Source organism: Talpa occidentalis, unplaced genomic scaffold (assembly GCF_014898055.3).
Source record: "Talpa occidentalis isolate TD23 unplaced genomic scaffold, MPIMG_talOcc4v2.1 talOcc4.17, whole genome shotgun sequence".
Taxonomy (NCBI): Eukaryota; Metazoa; Chordata; class Mammalia; order Eulipotyphla; family Talpidae; genus Talpa; species Talpa occidentalis.
The window spans coordinates 19,821,097-19,841,756 of record NW_023601754.1 but is presented as its reverse complement, the minus strand read 5'-3'; the positions used below and the strand labels follow the sequence as shown (position 1 = coordinate 19,841,756).

Genomic DNA, 20,660 nt, shown 5'->3' with positions numbered 1-20,660 from the left:
CTCTTCAGGCTCAGCTCCTTGGGCTGGAGGGTCACCTCCTCATTTCACGGGGCTGGAAAGGTCAAGCCCGAGCTCAGTGCTCAGATGTTCTAGGCAATTAACAATCAATTCCTTTTAAATTACCTTAGGACTGACCCAGGCTGCAGTGACTCAGTGGGAGATATCTTCCAGCTATCTCAGTTTTCTCTCCAGTGTTTTCCTGCAAAGTAATATATAAAATAATAAACTGCAGAGTTGATTAAAAACATAACCCCTCCCCCCCATATATACTGTGTCAGCATCTAAAAAGAGCCCTGGGAATGTGCACGTCAATCCAAGCCCTAGGGGTGGCTTATGTTCAGACTAGGCTGACCTCCCAGACTATTGGACAATCAAGGTGACACACAAAAGCCCCGGCTGTCACATCTGAGATCAGAATACCATGGAGGGTGCTGGGTCCCTTCTGCTGATTCAGTGGTGCTGGCAGGGCCTGGGAATGGGCATGGCTGACACATTCCCAGAGGATGCTCAGGGGCTGGCATGGGGAGTTGGGGGGGGGGGCACATTTAATGAGCCACTGCGGCAGTAACAAGATTTTCTAGTTGTAGGTTTTGTTTAAATCCAAAGCAGAACAAATGCCAGTTTTCAGGGCAAAATATGGCACACAGAAACAGTAGAATGCAGAGGAATGGATGTTGCTGGAGCCTCGGTGATTCTGGCCAGTGGTCTGTGCCGGCCTCTCAGAACCAAGACCAAGTACAGGGACATCCGAAGGAGCAGTTATAAGATCCAGGAGAGGACTGTCATTATTTCCCCAGGGAGGAAACGTTTGACATTTCAATGGTGTTAAATAAGGCACTGGACCAGCCAAATTACATCAATTTCACTTTAAAGAATTTTTACCCAGTTGATTGTTAGTGAGTACAAAAAGAAGTTCAGAACTTGCCAGATAGTTACTGCTAAATCATTACCCACAAATCTTGTCCAGAATTGCCCTGAAGTACAGATTAGCGTGGATAAATATAAGAAATGTCTGGCAGAGTTCATGGCGAGGAAAATTTTCTGTGTCAGTGATTCTGGAAAGCCTGGCTCGCCTGTGCCAGGGGGTCCCGTGGGGTCCTGCCTTTCATTATAGGGGAGACGAAGTTGGGTCAAGGATCACTGGTAAGCAGTGCCTGAACTTGAGAAATTGAGACTGACTCAAGGGGTCAGAGAAGTGGAATGGCTGGGACTCTTTCCGTATTTCCTTTCTGTGTGGCTGGCAGCCTTTCGAAGGATTCTAATGGAAGGTCTGGCCATTGGAATGAGGACTCTTTGACCCTGGCACTGACCTGTGGTGCTTGGAAGCCTTTTTAAAATTCTGCTGCAAGACAGTAAGACTTGGTTTCAAAAGACTCTTTCCCTTTAAGGTACTAGGTTATGGGCCTGAAGCAGCTGGATGGCATAGAGCAGGATCTTGGAGAGTCCTGGAGGCCTTTGTGGCTTTTTCAGGCTTTTATTGAGTTTACCAGGTTTCACAGCAGGCAGGTTTGCCGGGGAGCTGGGAGGCTGGCAGGCCTCCCAGCCCCCGCGAGTCTTTACTCTTTCTGGGCTCTACTTCTCTCTCTCTTTTTCTTCTGGTAGTTCCGTTTCGTGGCAACACGGCCCATATAAGCCCCGTCTCAGCCCAGGTGAACCCACCTATGTATGCCAACACCCTACTCCAGGTGCCTGCCATCAGGCATACATTCAGGACTTCAGGGATCCATCGTCAATCCTGATGGTGGGAGGGCAAAGCCTGATGATTGTTTACCCTACAGGGCCCAAGGACCACAGATCATACTAGGTGACTCCTGAGTTTTGCTCATAGCAGCCACATATACCAAAGTGGAAGCCTGATTTCTTTCTAGAACATTGTTTATGCAGCCTTCCCAGCTTAGCATTCCTGCCCAGTCCCAGGCTTCTTTTCCACAAGGAATTCAGGCCCATCTTTTGCCACAAGGGGATTCTGGAGCAGAATCAATAGGTTCCACTAGTCTTTATGTTTTCAAGACAATGTATCATTAAATTTCCAGAAATGACTCTTCTGAGAACTACGCATGGCCCATCAAAATTAACTGGGTTTTCTTCATTGTAAAAGGCATTTACTTTAAGATACTTAGTAATTAAAGTTTCTTTCTGGAACCAGTCACTGGGTTTTGATAGCAACTTCAAAACACCTATCAAAGGTAAGAGGTAATAAAGCTACAGTGTAGTTGAGGAATAGGTTTTTGAGGGCTGATGAGAGAAAAATTGCAGCTGCAAAACTTTGATAATGTCAACAACTTTGGAGTGCTGTGAGGGTGCCTGAGAGGATGCAGGTGCTGGCAAAGGGGCAGGCTGCCAGAAAGGTCAGGCCATCCCAGGCTGGTCTGCTTCCCAGGATGTCCCCTGCCAGCGAGTGAGAAATGCTTTTATTTTAGCAGTGAGGGCTCTACCCCGTCATGGCAGCAAAGTGACACATGAATTGAGCTGATTCCCAGATAATACTCACTGGTCTCCAACGTCCACGTAGGTCGGAGTGTCAGCTGATCGGCAGGAGGCTGGCAGGAGCCCATTTAATTTGCTTGCTGAACTAAGTCACTGAAGAGTAGCAGTAGATGGGCCTCACGAATGCAGTTCCCAGCCTGGATTGCCCGAGAAAGCTGAGACCAGCCCTGCAGTGGGGCCCACCTGCTGGGAATGACTCCCCAGGGGCCTGGGGGTTTTGACAGATGCCCCAGGAGATGCCTAAGGGCAGCCCAGGTTGAGAGCCAGCTCTTTCCTCATCTATCAGTCCAGGGAATAGCTTCCGACCTAGAAGCTTCACTTAAAGGCACAGAACCAAGGTGGTAGGTTGTGTACCCCACATTCACCCCCTTCCTTTCTAGTGGAAACCTGGCTTTGATCTTGAATCACCCCCATGGTGACAAAGAAAAGATGCGAACTTGCCAGGACTGTGTTCGGCAACCAGGCCTGGGTACAGGGGCTGGGACACCTTAGGAAAAATTTTTTCCTTCTGATGGTCTCTTTCTGTGGCATGCACCAAGAAGGGAGGTATAGGCAGTCGCTCTGTAGCTGCTGAAGCTCTTCCCACCTTCTCCCCCTGACTGCTTGCCCCAGGACATAATGCAGCCCCCTTTTTGTTTTTATGGGGTTGTGCTATTTGCAGTTCAGTGTTTCCAAATGCTTGATCCTGAATTTAGGTTATTCTTAATTACTGGGAAACTGTTCCTCTTGGGAAGGTGCATGTTTTGTCACTAAAGGTCGAAGTGTGCCTTTGAGGTAGGGAACGGTCAGTCCACATCTAGGTTTACCACCAAGGAGCAGGGAGCAGCTGTGGGGCCTGTGTGTGGTGGCTACCAATGGTCTGTGATGGGGCTTATTTTTGGAGGGTAATGAAAATGTTCTCAATTCTAAAATTATGGACAACTTTGTAAATATACAAAAGCCGTTACATTGTACACTTTAAAGTGGATGAATTAGATTCCATGTGAATTATGTCTCAAGAAAATTAATTTTAGAACAGGAAAAAAAAAGGAGGAAATCTTAGCTTTCAAAACTGGTAGATGAAACACAGCTGTGGAGCTGGGCCATGCGGTCGGCGATGGGGGTCCCGGTTTCCAGTGGTGTGATCTCCGGGCACTGACGCCACCCTTGGGCTCCTTCCGTTTTCAAACCCGCACTGAGGAGATACAAACCTAGAGATACAAAGCTGGCGGAGGGTGGCGTAAAAATCAAGCAAGATAAAGGGCCACAAGCCTCAAGCACAGCCAAGTTATGTTGACAAATGCCCCCATGGGTGCTGGCTCTAATGGCTGACCAGTGCATTTCATATTCAGAGCCAGATCTGACAAGATTGTGTAAATCTCTCCATTTTAATCTAATTGTAAATATATAAACTACAGAAAATAGAGAAAAGAAAGAGGATAATCACCCATTTAAAAAAACCTTCAATGTACAAACAGGATGTTAAAATACATAGCTTTTAAGTCAATTGTCTGGAGGACTCTGTTGCCATAGCAACGAAAGCTCTAAGTGGTTAGGATTCCAATGACTCACAAAGGCCAACTGACCTTTAATTACCACAAATATTTTTTATTTGTTGTGATGGGGTCAAACGTAGTAGTACTTTACTGGAAATGAAACCATAGAAAAACAAAATTTGTAAGAAAATATGATTAAACATATCCTGAAGTCCTGTGGTTAGAAGGAAGTCAGGCCTAACTAGGGGCTGAATAAGCTGATGGTTCTCTGGGCTTGGGAGACAAGGGATTTATTTAATCATAAGAGCCTGGGCAGGCACCTTCTACGGGGTGCATCAGTCCTCAGGACTTCCATCAGCTTTCAGACAAAGAAAAAAAAGTTAGAGATTAAGAACAGTACTGGTTTCCTACATAAAAAAATGATGTCCAGAACTAGATTAGGGTGGTGCTGATCCCCACACTTGCATGGCCCAACCCTCTGCAGAGGTCACAGGAGGGGGGTACATCTCTGGGGGTACCAGTTGGAGGGGAAGGTAACTGTTTCTCCCGTGAAGTCAGGCTGTCCAGAAAGGCTGACACTGGCCAGGAGACAGTGGCTGTGAGAAACCAGTCATGAATACTGGGGATGACCGTGACCGAGCAGGCAGCCCCATCTCTCACTTCATACAGGAAAACCATCCTTTGGTACAAATGGGAGGCCTCACCAGGGTCTTCAAGCCTATTCCTCCCCAGGCTAAAGCTCTGCTTGGAGGCTTATGGGATGGGTCAAGGGAGTACTCAATTATGCAGGATTTATAAACTGAACCCAAAGTATTTATTGGATTACTTTAACTGCTATCTCCCTGTGTGGATTTTACACTACACTAGTTAAATGAAATGTTAATTAGGTGTTCAGTATAAAATAGGAGCTTAGGCCAAGTAACTTTCAAAATTGGTAGGAGAGAAGTTAAATCACATCTCTCTGCTCTGGAAGAAGTTAAATCACATCTCTCTGCTCTGGAACGTAAGCCCTTAAGCTGCTAATTTGCCTTGTGTGTGTTAAGTGACTCCAGCGCTTAGGCAGTGTTCTGAATGTAATAGCCATAGCCCTTCTTTTGTGGAGCTTCTCTAGGGACAAGTGTCCTGGGGAACCTACTTGGAAAAGACTCACCTCTTGAACATGGAGAGGACAGGTCACCCCACACCCTGGAGCTGGTGCCCCCGCTACCCACCCCCCTTTCCCCAACCCTCCCTCTGAGTAGCCTCTTTGTTACTTCCCTCCCCATTTTGCCTTGCGCCATTTATATGCTGCAAGGTTTAGCTGAGGAATCTGAAATGGTAACTGACAACCAAACAAATCATTTTCCACACAAAGGAAGCTTCAACAGAAAGATTTCAGGCACCTTTATTCATGGCAGATCATTGGGGCAGAGGAGCTTGCCTCTGAAATCTTTCCATTACTTAAAGGAAGCCAACTTCCATCTAACTGCCCACTACCTTCCCATCAGCAGCGGGTCTGCGGTTCCCACCTGACATTCACTGTGCTCCCAGACATACTGCACCTAGACTTCTGTGGTCTGTGACAGTCTGGAGGCGCTGGACCAGTCTTTCCCAGGCCTACTGGCCCAAGGGGAATTTCTGTAGTTGGTAATCACAGCAGTCAATTCACTCTATCCCCCACCAAGTTTACACTTTCGTGTTCCCCACAGAATTTATGAGGATGAATTATTTATTACTATTATTATATATTTGTAAAACAACAATCAAGGCTGGCTATAGGAAAGGTGAAAAGAACATACCATGTTCACTGAGTGTTTCCCTCTCTGAAACACTATACCTTGTTTCTCCACTTGCCCACTTTTGTCATATAAGATCACCGTGCTTGACAATGGCCCAGAACACAGGCCTCAGGCACAGCCTCCTGAGGAGAATTATCCCTGTCCTCTCTAATCAATAATATAATCTTTACTCTGCACCAATTTAGGTAAGAAATAGTTTAAATAAACAGCCTTTCTTAAAAACTTGAGTCTACTACAAATCATTGATCATTTTCTAGCCATGCAACTGGGAAGAACTTAAAATGTTTCCCTTTCCTGCTTCTTTTCTCAATCCATAGCTCAAAGAAAGGATGGAGTAACTGAGTTTTAGAATCCTGCCAGCTTTTCTATGGTAACTATTATAGGTGAATAATGCAGGGCCTTATGGAAGTATTCTGACTTCATGCAAAACTCTTAACTAATGAATGCCTCATTACATTAGGCAATTCTGTTATTTTCCATATTTAAAAATTCTAACACACTAAATGGCAGTGGTGATTCTTTGTGACTTCAGCATCTGAACTCAGGAAATTAAGACATATAATAAGGTTCAATTCTGAGTTTTGGCAACAGAGTAGTACCAGGTGTTTCTGAAGAATTTTGAAATATTTTTAAACACTTGAAAAATATCGCCAAAACACTATTTGGGGTCAGTTCAATAGTCACTCAGGGCTGAGAATGAAAGAACCCCACACAAAGTCTTACTTCACAAAGTCTAATAATATTACAAGGAGCTACTCTTTGTCTAATAAAAAATTCCACAGCAACTTTTATCAAACAGTAACCACTACAAAAGGAACAATAGAAAAAAATGACTTCACAAAAATACACTAAAAAATTTGACAATTTTATGCAGGAACTGCCAAAGTTTTAGTGTTTAATATTTAACAGCACAACTGACCAAGGTCCAAGATGTGAAGGTACCATGTTCAAGAAACTGAGAGGGTGAAAAAATCACTATAAACTACCTGTGTAGTATATGTTAAGAACGTACACTTTATAATATAAAACCTGTCGATACATAGAAGTTAGTTGCAAATAGCCATTCAGTGTTCTCTTGGCTTGTGAAAATGGTGTTCCTGATTTCAGTGTAAATTAGCAACCTGTTGAAAGAGGAAAAACCATCAATTAATTTTCCATTATGGGAGGACAAATAAAAATAACACATAGAATTATCACAGAATTATCACCAAAAAATCCTTTTAGAATCCTCTACTGAATTAAACTTTTCTTTGCAGAATATTATAGCAAAAATGCTATAGGTTTAATTTGAAGTAGTTATTAAAAACCTTCTGAATCTATTTCTGATTCCCACTCCTTTTTTGGCATTATCTTTGCTACTTAAGTCTCCAACCTTGAACTCCTCTAGTTGACAGTTTGATTGACCTGATTTTTGACTGCCATGTAATATGAGACCCAGAGAAGTGTCTAAAACTGGCAGGACACTTTCCTAATTACCTGTATTTAGGAACAAAGATGAGAACCCACAGAAAAAAACAAGACAGGGAATCAACCTAATTCACTGTTAACAGCAAATTTAAAGGTCTTTTACCTCCCAAACCTCTTTGTATTCTCTTGGACTTCAAGGCCAGGACATACCCGGAAAATAAAATAGTTATGTGGTAACCTTAGCTGTTTTTTCTGCTTCATACTCTCATTTAAAAAAATTCTCAGCATGGGCCTCCCCGGTGGCGCAGCGGTTGAGCGCTGGGTTGTGAAGCTGCCCACAGCTTATGCAGCGCTGGTTCGATCCCCAGCTGATCCCCGGCCACCGGGAGGAGGGTCCCACATGGCACGCAGACCTCTCCTGCCGCCCGCTGCTCCCCTCAGCAGTGTACTTCATCGGTCTGCCTGTTCTGTTCCCTGCTGTGTCTCTGGTGAATTCTCTCACCCTCCCGAGCTTCTGACTGTACCCAGTGCTTGTATAAATAAATACAATAAATAAATCTTAAAAAAAAATAAATAAAAAATTCTCAGCAAACTTAATTTTTATAGGGAATTAAAATGCTAAAAATGAGGAGCCGTTGAAACTGGCTCTGGTGAATTCTCTCGCCCTCCCGTGCTTCTGACTGTACCAGTGCATGTAGCCTCTAAAAAAAATAAAAAGATGCTAAAATGAGATGTGAGAAAGTGTTTAAAAATGCTAAAAGGGCCTCCCTGGTGGCACAAGGGGTTAAGACAGTCTGTGAAACTGTCTGCAGCAACTGCAGCATGAGTTTGATCCCTGGCCCAGCCCGCCAGGGAGCAACCCACATGGCACAGCAGACCTCTCCTGACTCGCTTGCTGCTCCCCTCAGCAGTGTACTTCGGTGGATCTGCCTGTCTGTTCCCCGCTCTGTCTCTGGTGAATCCTCTCACCCTCCACACCTCTGGTCTGTACCCCAGCTCTTGTATGCATAAATAAATTAAAAAAAAAAAATAAAAATGCTGCAAGTTTGCAATGAAGTAAGAAAACCATGACAACTCATGAAAAGATGTGCTATGAAGAAACCCACTGTGGTGGTGTTATAGGACAAGGAGAGGGGCAGCCCAAACCCCTTGCTCCATCCTGCTTCCTTCCCCCGTCTCTTCCTGCAGCTTCTTCTCTTGCTGCTCAGCTCCACCCTCCCTTGGGTGGGGCAGGGAACCTCCCCCTTTCCTGGGGACCACCCTGTTGCAGTGGGAATAAGGCAGCTAACTGGGCACTGATTCCTTATCGCTCACAAGTATTTCTGAGTCTTTCTGCTGACATCTGAGACTATGCAGTAGAAATGGAAATCAACTCTGGGGTGCAGGCTTCAAGGCCATAATCTAGTTCCTCTGTATCATAATCAGTCAGTCCTGGCATTTACCTAGTGCAGGGGGTGCCCCCCCGTGAATCCTTACAGCTTAGAGCATTTTGAAGTGGCCATGTGAGTGTCTGAGTTATCTATAATAAACAGACAAAAATCACTGGATAAATAAATACCTAAGAGTGAAATAGGTCTAATTAAAGAACTGGGAAAACAAATTCTACACAATGAACTCAATGAACATGAAAAATTTCAAAACATGAGTCCATGGCAGCAACAATAAAAGGAAAGCCTGCAGGGCCACCCCTATGGTGCAGCAGTTGAGCGCTGGGTTGCGAAGCTGCCCGCAGCCTCTGCAGTGCCGGTTTGATTGCCGGCCGCCGGCGAGGGTCCCACATGTCGCGCAGACCTCTCCTGCCATCCGCTGCTCTCCTCAGCAGTGTATTTCGTCAGTCTGCCTGTTCTGTTCCCCGCTCTGGCTCTGGTGAATTCTCTCACCTTCCCACGCTTCTGACTGTACCCAGTGCTTGTATAAATAAATAAAACAATCTTAAAAAAAAAAAAAAAAAAAAAAAAAGGAAAGCCTACTGGGATGGCAGCTTGGAACTGATATGAAGAAGGTTCACGTGAAAATGACAGACACACCCACTGGAAGTGTACAGTGCCCTCCCTCACCTTCAACTCTTCTGTGTGGCAGGTATCTTGTTTTCGCCTTCCAGCTCTTCCACCCCGGCCTGGGTCATGAGGTCTGCAATGTTTTTCTCCAGGTCGTCAATGCGACTACTCATGTCATCAAGTGGTGAAGTTAAAGAGAACAAGCACACACCCCATCATCCACCATCCCTCCTCCTCTTCCTCCAGGACCTTGTCCAATCAGGCCCTGAATGCCAACGGTCTCAATGAAAGCAGTTTTCCAGTCTCCCATGGAAACTGCTATCTGTTGGTGGCTGAGAGCACAAGATTCTCCTGCAGTATCAAATTCCAGCCCTGCCTTTCACAAGTAATGGGAGCCACTGTAGGCCTCCATTTCTTCATCTGCAAAATCAAGATAACACTTTCACCTTTTCCTCAGTTATGGGGAGATACACATAAACTCCAAGGCTCACAATCAACAGCCAATCACACTAGACATTGTTGGTAGGCACTAAGTTTCTTGCAACCAGGGACCTGCACAGCTCAGCCTTATCCCCAGCTCTACGCACGAAGTGTGCATTCAAACTCAGAAATGTTTTTTTGGAAAATGTCTGCAGTTGCCACACATTTATCTACAGCGCTAGTTAGAAAAAAGGATCTGAAGGCCCTTAACCAGGCGGACTACAAGTAAAAAGGATATTTCGTCCAATGATCTGGTCGGACATGGTCTGAAATTTATCCTGCATCTGTTGCAGAAGAGTCTGCACCTAAGAAGCAAGATAAAACACACCCCCCGTGCTTGCCCTGGGCCACCTTCAGGGAGAGGAGCCCAGGCTTCAGAGGAGGCTAGGATCCTGGGTTCCAGCCCCATACTGTGTCTCTGGGCAGCTCTGTGACCCTCAGCAAGAAATTTCCCTCTCCCTCCCGGGCTGTTTCCCCGTCTTTCAAGGGGCCGAAGCCCCTTGTCGTTTGGGTCCGCTGGGACTCAAAATTCGGAGGGTCTTTGGTGGTTCTGACAACGCCGGGCCGGGGCCTGAGAGGAGCTGAGGGCGGGGTGCGCGGACAGCTGAGGGGTGGGGAGTCAGGGACAGGTGAGTGGGCTAGGGGTGGGGTCTGGGGGTGTCGGCAGGCGGAGCGGCCCACGCCCAGCGGCGGGGGCGGGGCCCTGGGGGCCGGGAACCGGGCCGGCGAAGCCTCCAGAAAGCCGGCCTCCGGAGACCCGGCCCGCGCGGCCGCTCTGGGGACGCCTCGGCCCGCGGGCCTCGCCGGCGCCGTCCGGGAATGTCGTGGGCTCGGGCCCGCGCAGCCGCCCCTTACCACTGAGGTGAGATCCTGCACGGTCTTGGGGTCGGTCTCGGCCATCTCCCCGGTTCCCAGCTTGGCGGCGATGTCTCGGACCGTCACCTACACTTCCGTTTGTCCGCGCAGACGCCCCCGGCAGCGCCTTCTCGCGACGACAGAGCCCAGCCACGGGAGCGCGGGGCATTGTGGGAGTTGTAGTTCGCGTCGCGCACCGGCAAGGCCTGGCGGAGTAATCTTTGCTCCGCCTCATCCAGAACGTTCCCGCCCCTTACATAGCCCCGCTCACGACAGTCCCGCCCCCAACAGCCTCTCCTGTTGGTGGTTTTAACTGAACTTAAATTGTTTTTAATTGAAGTCTAGTGCTTTGCGCAGAAATCCTAAGGTACTTTTCTCAGCACTTACATCCATTTGAAACCTCCCCAGGTCAAGAAGTACGACCACACCCTGAAGTCTCTCAGTGTCTAATCACCCTCAATCACCCACCCACCCTGTCAGGGTGACCAGTGTCCTGACTCTCTGACCCCCTCGGCTATGGCCTTGTCCGTGTATGAAATCCCTGGCGCTGGAGTCACACATCATGCCCTGCTTAGTGCCTGGCTCCTTTCATTCAACGTGAGTCCCATGGCCATAGTGGGGAGGGTTTCTGGTTTGGTCAAGGAGCCCTGTGCCAGGTTAAGAGGCCGTCTCTGGGTACTTAAAGAGAGGGCCGCTGCTGAGCTGGGACCTCAAGGTCCAGTCCCACAGGTAGTATTGAAATTGGATCAGCCTGGAGGCCCTGCATGATCCAATAATATCGAATGCTTTATCTCATTTAAGCACTATGCTTGGGGGTCACTCACAGCTTGAGTTTAGCTACAGAGAGGTTGTAGGGAACCTCCTGGCATCTGTAACAAAGTCGGGAGCATTGGTGATGGAGAGCCTGTGGCCCCCCCCTTTGCCCACACCGTCACCACTAGCTTCCCTCTATTCCCCAACACACACACATACACACACACACACCCCCCTTCCTTCCTTCCTCTGCCAAATGTGCAAAACTTGGTTTATTTGTTATTTGGCTTGTGCTTTAGCTGACTACTTAAAATAAACCTCTCTCAGAGTTTTGACTTAATCCTTAGAACGAGCCTGTGATATAATCATCACTGTTTTACAAGTCTGAGAAAACAGATATAGGGGTGGGGGGAGTGAGGGGTGGGCTTCAACAAGGTTATCAGATTAGGAGGCAAGAGAATGCACCTGTGCCCAGAACTTTCTGACTCTACCTCTTCTTTTCCTATCATTCTAGAATTCTCTGAGCTGTTTGAGTTTACAGTAGGGTTCTCAACAGCGGCATTGTTGGCATTTAGGGGCAGATAATTCTTTGTCCTACTGGGTGGTGCTCTGTACAAGGTAGGTGATTGAGTAGCATCTCTGATATCTACCAATTAGAGCTCCCCCTTACCCAGTGGTGACAACCCCAAATAACTCCAGACATTGCCAAGTATCTTCTGTGGGTGGCATCACCCCCCAGTTAAGAGCTGTTGGATTTAGAGGGATCTATGGATTTCACCTAGAATTCTATTCACCTGTTCTGCAAATTAGGATTTGTTTTCGCCTGATCCATGTCTTGAGAATTTCCCCTGTATATATTGAGATGGAAGATTGCTATTGGTGTGTTGATGTAACAAGGGACCACAAACTGGGGAACGGAGGCTTAAAACAACAGAAATGCTTCCTCTCATCTCACAGTTCTGGAGGCCTTAAGTCTTCAAGGCATCAGCAGGGTTGGTTCTTTCTGAGGGACATCGCATTCTGTGTCCCTCTTCCAGCTCCTGGCCATCGCGGTGTCCTGTGTTCCTGCGTGGGAGCATGCATCATTCCCAGCTCTGGTTCTGTCCACACACTGTCTTCTATGCTTATGTCTGGCTCTCCTCCTCTTACATAGACACCAGTCATGTTGGATCAGGGTCCATCTGCAAAGACCCTCTTTCCACAGAAAGTCACATTCTGAGGTAATTAGGAGGTAGGACTTCAACATGTGTTTTTTGGGGGGACATGTTTCACACCCTAACAGTGAAGTAATATCACTTTAAATTTGTATCATACTTGTTCTTTTATAAAATATTCCAGAAATTTCCAGAGTCGTCTAGTTAGTGAGTAGCTGAGGCTGGGCAGCATTTCAGGTCTTTCCACTTTGGGTCACTCTCTGGGTTTCCCACATTCAGCATGGAAGCCTGGATCCCCATACCCTGAATTTCCAGGCAGGTCTGGCTCATGGCATGAGCTGCACAGAACATGAATTAGCACTTGGACCTTGAATTTTTTTTATTTTACTTTGTGGGTGTATGTGTTTCTGATAGGGAACTTAAGGATTTTGTATCCTAATTGAAATTTTCTTTACATCTTTAGAGCAAATGAACTTGACACTGTCTTTGTGGTTTATGCTTCTCTCCTCCGATTGTGGCAATTTCCTATATCAATGTTTCCACAACTTACTGCTAAGGAATCACTTATTCCTATTTGTTTATCAAAACTAGCACATTTAAAATTCCTGGACGGAGATTGTCCAGGGAGGAAGGAAATGTTCATATAGATTTGATTTGCAAGTTTGGCTGACTTGTTCTTTGCTTAGCTCAATATTATCAAATTGTTTGTCATCCATTTCACATATTGTAGGTGATGATACACAGTAGGTAGTTTATTTCTGGTGGTACATGTGGTGGAGTTAGGGTATAGTAGATAAAGTACTGACGCTGAAGCCATGCATTCCACTAACGAAGTGTGAGGCCAAATACAGGCACACCTTCCTTTATTGTACTTTGCTTTAACGCACTTCACAGACATTGCATTTTTTTTTAACAAATTGGAGGTTTGTGGCCCCCCCGCATTGAGCAAATCTGTTGGCACCATTTTTCCAACAGCAATTGCTCACTGTATGTCTCTGTGACATATTTGGGTAGTTCTCATAATTTCTCAAGCTTTTTCATTATTATTTTATCTGTTAGGGTGACCTATGACCCATCAACGGCCATCAACACCAAAGCAAGACCCTCCACTTGCTAAAGGCCCAGAGGATGGTTAGCAGTTTTTAGCCAAAAAGTACTTTTAAGTTAAGGTATGGGCATTTTTTTTGACATAATGCTATTGCACACTTAACAGACCACAGTATAGTCAATGCAACTTTTATATGCACTGGGTTGCAATATTTCTCTTAGTGTGGTAGTATGCAACCCAACCCCAATATTTCTGGGGTGTGCCTGTGTAAGATAATTTTCATGGTCTAAGTTACCTTGTTTTCTCATCTACACAGTGGAGATGTTGATTTCATTATTCTGTGAACTGTATGAATTACACATATAAGATGTAATTTTATATTACACATAAATTACAAATAGTATTGTTACAGGGCGGGGAGAGGGGCAGCCCAAACCCCGCAAACCTGCCTGTTCGATATCGGGTTCTGCCATCCACCGCATCAACACAAAACATGAGACTTTAATGGGAAGGAACTTTAATACAATTAGGAAACAATACAGGAAAGGCAAAGAATCTGAATTTCTAAATCAAGCACCCAAAGTTACCCGTCCCCTCATGGGTAAAACTCCATCCAAATGGGATTGGCCCAGAGCAAGGCCCCAAAGCCTGCCACAAGTCTAAAGCATCTTCCAGTGGGGACCCACAGAAAAGGGTCAGAAACAACCAGACAAGCCTGGAAGGAAAAGAGCAAAATCAAAATCAAGATAAAAGCTGCCATTTTGTCACCTCCCCACGGGTCTCACCCACATCTGTGTCACCCAGTCCACGACCAAAAGGCAAGCGTAGTTTCTTCACGTGTCTCTAGGCTCCATGCGCCTCCTCCAGGTCTCCTCCTGGCTCCCCATCGTGCTCCTTCCTTCTCAGTCTCCTCTGCAGCTTCTTCTCTCCCTGCTCAGCTCCACCCTCCCTTGGGTGGGGCAGGAAACCTGGAACCTCCCCCTTTCCTGGGGACCACCCTGATACAGTATGTATGATGTAATATAAACATATATACATATATAAATTTGTAAAACATGTGGCACTCGGGGGTACTTATTAAATATTAGCACTCTTCTCTTCCTCTTTTTTAATCTCACTAAAGTAATTTTCTATCTATCTATCTATCTATCTATCTATCTATCTATCTATCTATCTATTAGCTCTCTGTTTTTTTCAAACAAGAGGGGCTGAACTATTAAGAAAGAAAAACAAAAGAGTTAATTACTAGGCAGGCAGCACTTGGTTTTAGTCTAAGTCTTTAAACATCACAGGCTGACTGAAGCACCATTTGAAAAAAGATCTCTTTGCTCTGTCACTGTATTTAGAGTGTACTCAAGATGGGCTAAAGTCAAGTACATTAAAAATCCCAGATAATCTTTGTTTGAATGTTTCACAATCAAGTTACAAATGTCTTGGCAACTACATAGTCCATCTAACGTTCATTTACAGCTCAAAAACCCTAAGTAATTCAGCAACCAGGGCCCCAAAGAGCTGCATCTGAAATGAAGGCAATATTTTAAAACGATCAACTTTTTATCCCTTTGGAATGTTAATGGAAAATCCATTCAAAATTTCTGACCCAGGAAGGTGTTGATATGTGCATGACAAAACAGCATTTGTTTCCACATAGCCTTCATTTTCAACTCTTTAATACTCTGAATGCATATATATTCTAGATAAAAAGACTATTACTTGCTAAAGGAAAAAGATTTTTGAAAACGTAGCAGAAAATGAGACACTTTTTCGAAGGCTTCCTTGCTTCTTAGTGAAAATCACTGCAGTCTTTGTGCAGTTTTTGCTTCTCCTTACATGCCTGTTGCCCAGCCAGCAAGGGAAGCAAAGAGTTTCCAGGCTTACCCCATAGTGCAACCCTTAACCATCAATATTATAACAGTGATGGAGCCTGAATGACAGGAAGAGGCTTTTCTGCCATGCAACTTGAGATCTAAATGATTTCTGCTTCTAGGCTTAATGTACAGAGTGAAAGTTCTTCTCTGAAACCCTTGTTTACACATTCATCCTTATGCTCCACACACCTCATATGTGTTTCTATCTAAACACAGTCAAAAACTAGAATTTTTTCAGTAGCAGGCTCCTCCACTAGCCATAGGAAATGTGGTCAGGGTAAGCATTTACATAGTAATAGAGTTGTTAACTGCTTTAGAGAAATAACTAGGAAAGCATCTTATTACCAGGTGATGAGCACCAGCAGATCTCAGCAGTCAGTGGAGGAGAGAGGAGGTGCTGCCTTATCTTTGAAAAAGACGTAGCCAGGTTGTGAGATGATGATGATGATGAAGATGATGATGATGATGATGATGTAGCGAGTAAACAGAAAAAGCAGTTCTTTCCCAGTGCTCTTCTCTTGGTGTGCTGTACCTGTTGATTCATATTTAAGTCAGCTACACTGAGTAGATAAGTGTGCTACATTAAAAAAATTAAAAACCACTTGGAGATCCTTTAGAATTTGTCTCTAGCCAAGCACAGACTTGTAAAGATCCCATTCCACTTTGTCTTTTAACTTTTCTTCCCCTTAGCTGGTGTGGCAGTGAATGGGTACTTGTGTAACAGGGTGGTCCCACTCAGGAAAGGGGGAGGTTCCAGGTTCCCTGCCCCACCCAAATGGAGGGTGGAACTGAGCAGGGAGAGAGGAAGCTGCAGAGGAGACGGAAGAGGGAAGGAAGCAGGATGGAGACCAGGAGGAGACCTGGAGGAGGCACATGGAATGGACAGACATGTGAAGAAACTGCGCTTGCCTTTTGGTCGTGGACTGGGTGAACACTTGGAGGGACATGAATGGCTGGGATAGCTACATAATCTGGTAGAAGTCCTTCACGTGCCTGCTAATAAGTCCTGGAAGGAAGGAGGGAAATACTTAAGGATTTATGATGGCTTGTGCAGAAAATACTTTTAAGGTTCTGGTATTAATTTAGAAGTGTTAACCGTTCTTAACAGAAAGCGCTTAGGATTACGACAGTCTAGAAAATCTGTTTAGTTGGTTCGGACAGACATGCTAAGTAAGGCTCCAGACTAGGATTTTCTGGTCTGAAGTTGACACTTTATCGGGTGGATTTTCTGGTTGGCTGTAGAGCTGGGAGTCCCACTATGATCCAGGGAGAGCCCAGTTTTCTAGATCCTGGTTCTGAATGACTTACCTTGGATACGTCATTTGATTTTGGAGCCCAAGCTTACTTTATCTCTAAGTTGGAGAAGATCATCTACTTGCCTCAGGGTTATTGGAAGGATTCAATGAATTCATCGGTATAAAATTTGTATTGTGGGCACATAATAAACAATCAGTAAAAACAATTCATGATTATTATTGCCTGTTCTCTTTTTGTACCTTGCTTAGCCCCAGGAGATGCTTTCCTGCAGAAGCCCCTGCTTGGCTTGTGCATGGTGCCATTGCACTAACCTCAGCACTGAATGTGGCCTTGGTAGTGACTTTGTAGTTTCCAGCTCTTAAGGTCAAGCCCCAATATATTTATTTTGGACAAAATGTAGTCTGACTTACTATCAATAATTGGATGATTGATTATTGGATAAGTCTACTTATCAGGCTGTTTAAAGTGACAGTTTGAAAACTTGGCATGAGTTATCAGCATATCTAACAGTGCTCTTAAAGTATAAGCTCAGCCTTATTTGATACCTACCTTGGCATGTGGCGGGTTTATTTTGCTGCAATGCACAGATTTGCAGGTGTTGGCCTAGAGTCAACACAGGACAAACATTTCAAGTACGTTTGCCTCAAGCGATGTTCATTTGGAGAGAACTGGCAGCATTGAAGGTGATGTTCATCAAAATAGAAAGCGTTTGCTACTTCTTGTTAAAACAAATGATCTGAAATAACATATCATGTAAAATGGGAAGAAAATGTAATTTGTAATCAACAAAAGTGGTTGATGTAGTCACAAAAAGAAATGAAGAAGGTGTCAGTCACTTTCAGTCACCGTTCAGTCACTGGAAATAAAACCCTCTGTCTTATGCTCAGTAATTGGGAAAAGCAATTTCAGTGCTTACTTGACTTGTTTCCCCCTGAAACTTGGACTAAATTAAAATGCACTGGTGTCTTGAAAAAAAAAATGAACTGGTGCTTTGATTCTGCTTTTGCTTTCAGTAAACAATGTAAATGTAAGTTAAAAAAAATCCTATGATTCACAAAATGCTCCCATTTTGGCTTCTAAGAAATCGTCTTTTTTAAAAAATTTTTTTTAAAGAATAAGAAAGAACAACATGATGGAAATATCGCCGTCCCTACAAGAACTCTGGGGTGAGGGAGTCTACTTCAACAAGGGCAAATGAAGGCATGTTTTACTTGTGAATGAAGAATGCATTTAACACCATTTCCCCATTCTCAGCTAAGTTAATCTACTGGCTTCATCTGCCAAGTGCAGGACTGACTATGAATGAGCGCAAAGGAGTCTTGCACTGGTTTCCTTAGCTGAATGAATGGGCCCCTCGGTGTCTCTATTTTCTTCTCAGGGATGGCCTGGTTTGTGAAGGAGAGTGAGCTTTCTGATGGTTAGCTAGCCTTTGGGTCGGGGGCTGACCACCCGGCCACCTGCAGCTGCTCCTTGGTTTATTCCAGGATGAGTTTTCTCCCCCTGCGTTGTAGGGAGAGGAGAGAGAGGGGCACCAGGGAGCACAAAGCTGCATCCTGTCAGGCCAGAAGAGGAGACCTTGAAAAGTGTGATGCGCAGGCTTGGCCTTGTCTGGCCACGCAGCCTGCTCCGTGCAGTTGTGGGGAAGGATCATGTCACTTTCAGGAGGTGGCAGGTTCTGGTTAAGCACCAGGACTTGTTCAAAATTACCATGTCCTGGAACTGTAGACAGATGGCCGTGACTGTGTGAATGCAGGCATCCCAATGAGGAGGTGCTCACTCCGCTTTGGGGATGCAATCACCGTCACAGCCAATTGTGAAATGCTCAGATTGTTCGTAAGATGAGCGCGTTGCCCAAGCTGTGAGCTTCTAGCTTTACAGACTCACTCACCTAACAGGAGATGAACAACGGACCCCAAATGGCCTGTCAGAAATGTGACCTTGCACCAAGCAAGACCCAGCATCATCAACATTAGACACAACATAGAAACCAGAGAAAAGCTATTGTCCAGCCGTTTCACCACTAACACCCATTTATTTTAATGGAAAAAAAATCTCTGCATTCTGTATGCTCCAAAAAGATTTACTATAGAAACAAATACAATATATGAAACTATCTGTGGAACTTCACTACAGTAAAGACAACATGACTTCTACTTCCTACAGAAGGTGAACTGAAAGCATAGATGCAAACAGAGATTGCATAAGGAAGCGTGTGTGTGCACACGTGTGTGTGTGCATGGGGTTAAAACCTTTTGTGAGCAAAGGCATTAAAATATGCTAAGACACTTACCTTCCCCTAGTTCGTGGCTGTCACTAGTTTCATCTGGTAGAAAAATTTGGTGTGAGCTTTGATGGTTCATGTACAGTTTATCAACAAGAAGATAATCTTAGTACTAACTTTCCTCTTACTTTTACATGCTCACAGAATAAAAATCGATTACTTTTCATACATAATGAACATCTTTTATTTTCAGGTTTGCAAACAACGGTAGTCGATTCACACAAAAGGGTACTTTTAAAACTACCTGTATTTACTCTAGTTTATGCATGTATATATGAAACAAACAGAGTGTATGTGCATAAAGGTATGTCTATACATGTGGGCAGGTATGTGTATACGCGTGGTACCTGCTGACCTCTTCGTATGCATGTGTGACCCCCAGGATGACACGTGCGACGGGACGTGTATCGAGGAGGGAGAGATTTTCTACTGCGATGTGAGTACCCATAGGAGCCAGTGGGGCTGTGGGTTGGGACACACATGGATGCAGATAGATGCCCCCGAAAGAAGCTTCCAGGCCTGTTCTCAATGTTTGATGGCAAAATTTCCTGCTCTGCTGCTTATAGCTTTTGCTCAGATCCCGACACACGATGGCAGTGAGAACTGGCTGCAGTCCTGCTAACGAGAAAGGATGTCTCTTTCTGTGGACCTGGCTGGCTGGTCTGGGCAGCGTCCGGGCTGGACGGGCTGGTGGAGAAGGTCAGCTCTGTGGCCCATGCAGGTGCCCTCAGGCCAGTGGGTGGCGAGTGGCCCCAGCTTCTATCCTTTCTTTGTTTAACCTCTCAGGGGAGAATGAGACATATCAAAAGTAGGCTTATCCTGTATCTCTCTCTATAAATACTGTGTATATACACATACAGATACTCACACATATACAAATACTAACCCACAGACACATGTAAGGGCGAGGTGCTGACTAGCAACGTGGCAATACATCAGAAGACGCCGTCATTGTTCCTGCACCCAGAAGGTCAAGTTATAAGCTGTGATCTTTAAACATTCAGGGGAAATTCAGAGGATCCCATTGATTAAAGGAGAAAGGAAGAGGCTGTCAAAATGGCGAAGTACAGACTAAGTGAAATCGCAAAGAAAATGAAAATCGGGAACCATTGAGGCCTAGTTGTGAAGTTGGAGAGCTGTAAACGGCAATCTTCAGATTTGGATTTTTTTCCTGTTGCTATGGAAACTTGGTAGTCAAGCCTCAGATGTCAGGAGTTCTCACAGACCTGAATGGAAAAGACACAGAGTTAAGCCAAGGAGTCTCACAACTCTCTTCCAAACAGTTCAGCTAAACCCCAGAACAATGGCTGACAAGTCAGCTGTAATAAACACATTTATAAATACTGCAGTCCCTTGGGGAAAGGTGTTTTGATTTTTTTCCCTGAAGCATAATGTTGGAAGAGAGCGTGAATTGTCCTGCTGGTTCATATCTTAAAAAGCGGGGCCTCTAAGAAATGCTATCGCCAAACATCTCCTCTCAGACCAGCAGCAGCTTGGCTGCGGCTGCCACCACTGGGCTGTCTCTTGTGTTCACCCATGTTGTCTGGAGGTTTTTGTGGGCTTTTTGGTTGCAGAGAAGAACTATTGCTGACTCTTTGGACGTGGTGTGAGTTTCCTGAGGCTGCTGTCACTAACGACCACAGATGCACTGGCGTGCAACCTCACACTCATTCTCTTGTAGTTCTGCAGGTCAGAAGTCCAAAGTGGGTCTCGCAGGGCCAAAATCAAGGTGTTGGCTGGGCTGGGTTCCCTTAGGAGGCTCAAGGAAGGATGCTACTTCCTTGCCTTTTCCAGCTTCTGGAGCCTGCAGATATTTGGCT

General features: G+C 45.2%; 2 protein-coding genes and 1 long non-coding RNA gene across 9 annotated transcripts in view; all 3 read right to left on the bottom strand.

Moving 5' to 3' along the window:
• LOC119249134 (uncharacterized) overlaps window positions 1–4,924 on the bottom strand; it is a 28,348-nt gene extending 23,424 nt beyond the window's left edge. For 4 of the 6 annotated variants that reach the window (XR_008552444.1, XR_008552443.1, XR_005126079.2 and 1 more), the window contains exon 1: window positions 124–4,924. This is a non-coding gene — a long non-coding RNA (uncharacterized LOC119249134). The remainder of the gene's footprint in view (window positions 1–123) is intronic. The other 2 variants (XR_008552445.1, XR_008552447.1) reach the window with 2 other exon arrangements.
• Window positions 4,925–5,302: 378 nt separating this feature from the next.
• Window positions 5,303–10,630, bottom strand: HSBP1 (heat shock factor binding protein 1). Its single transcript, XM_037518115.2, has 4 exons — window positions 10,480–10,630; window positions 9,863–9,929; window positions 9,205–9,325; window positions 5,303–6,861 (listed from the first exon to the last, which is right to left on the bottom strand). The coding sequence occupies exons 1-3, from the start codon at window positions 10,522–10,524 to the stop codon at window positions 9,207–9,209; spliced, it is 231 nt and encodes a 76-aa protein (XP_037374012.1). The 5' UTR covers window positions 10,525–10,630; the 3' UTR covers window positions 5,303–6,861; window positions 9,205–9,206.
• An 8,370-nt stretch (window positions 10,631–19,000) lies between these two features.
• The window catches only part of CDH13 (cadherin 13), a 953,577-nt gene continuing 951,917 nt past the window's right edge, over window positions 19,001–20,660 (bottom strand). For both annotated transcript variants that reach the window (XM_054697025.1, XM_037516234.2), the window contains one exon: window positions 19,001–20,066. In XM_054697025.1, the coding sequence (XP_054553000.1) occupies window positions 20,059–20,066 (8 nt within the window). In that variant the 3' untranslated portion in view covers window positions 19,001–20,058. The remainder of the gene's footprint in view (window positions 20,067–20,660) is intronic.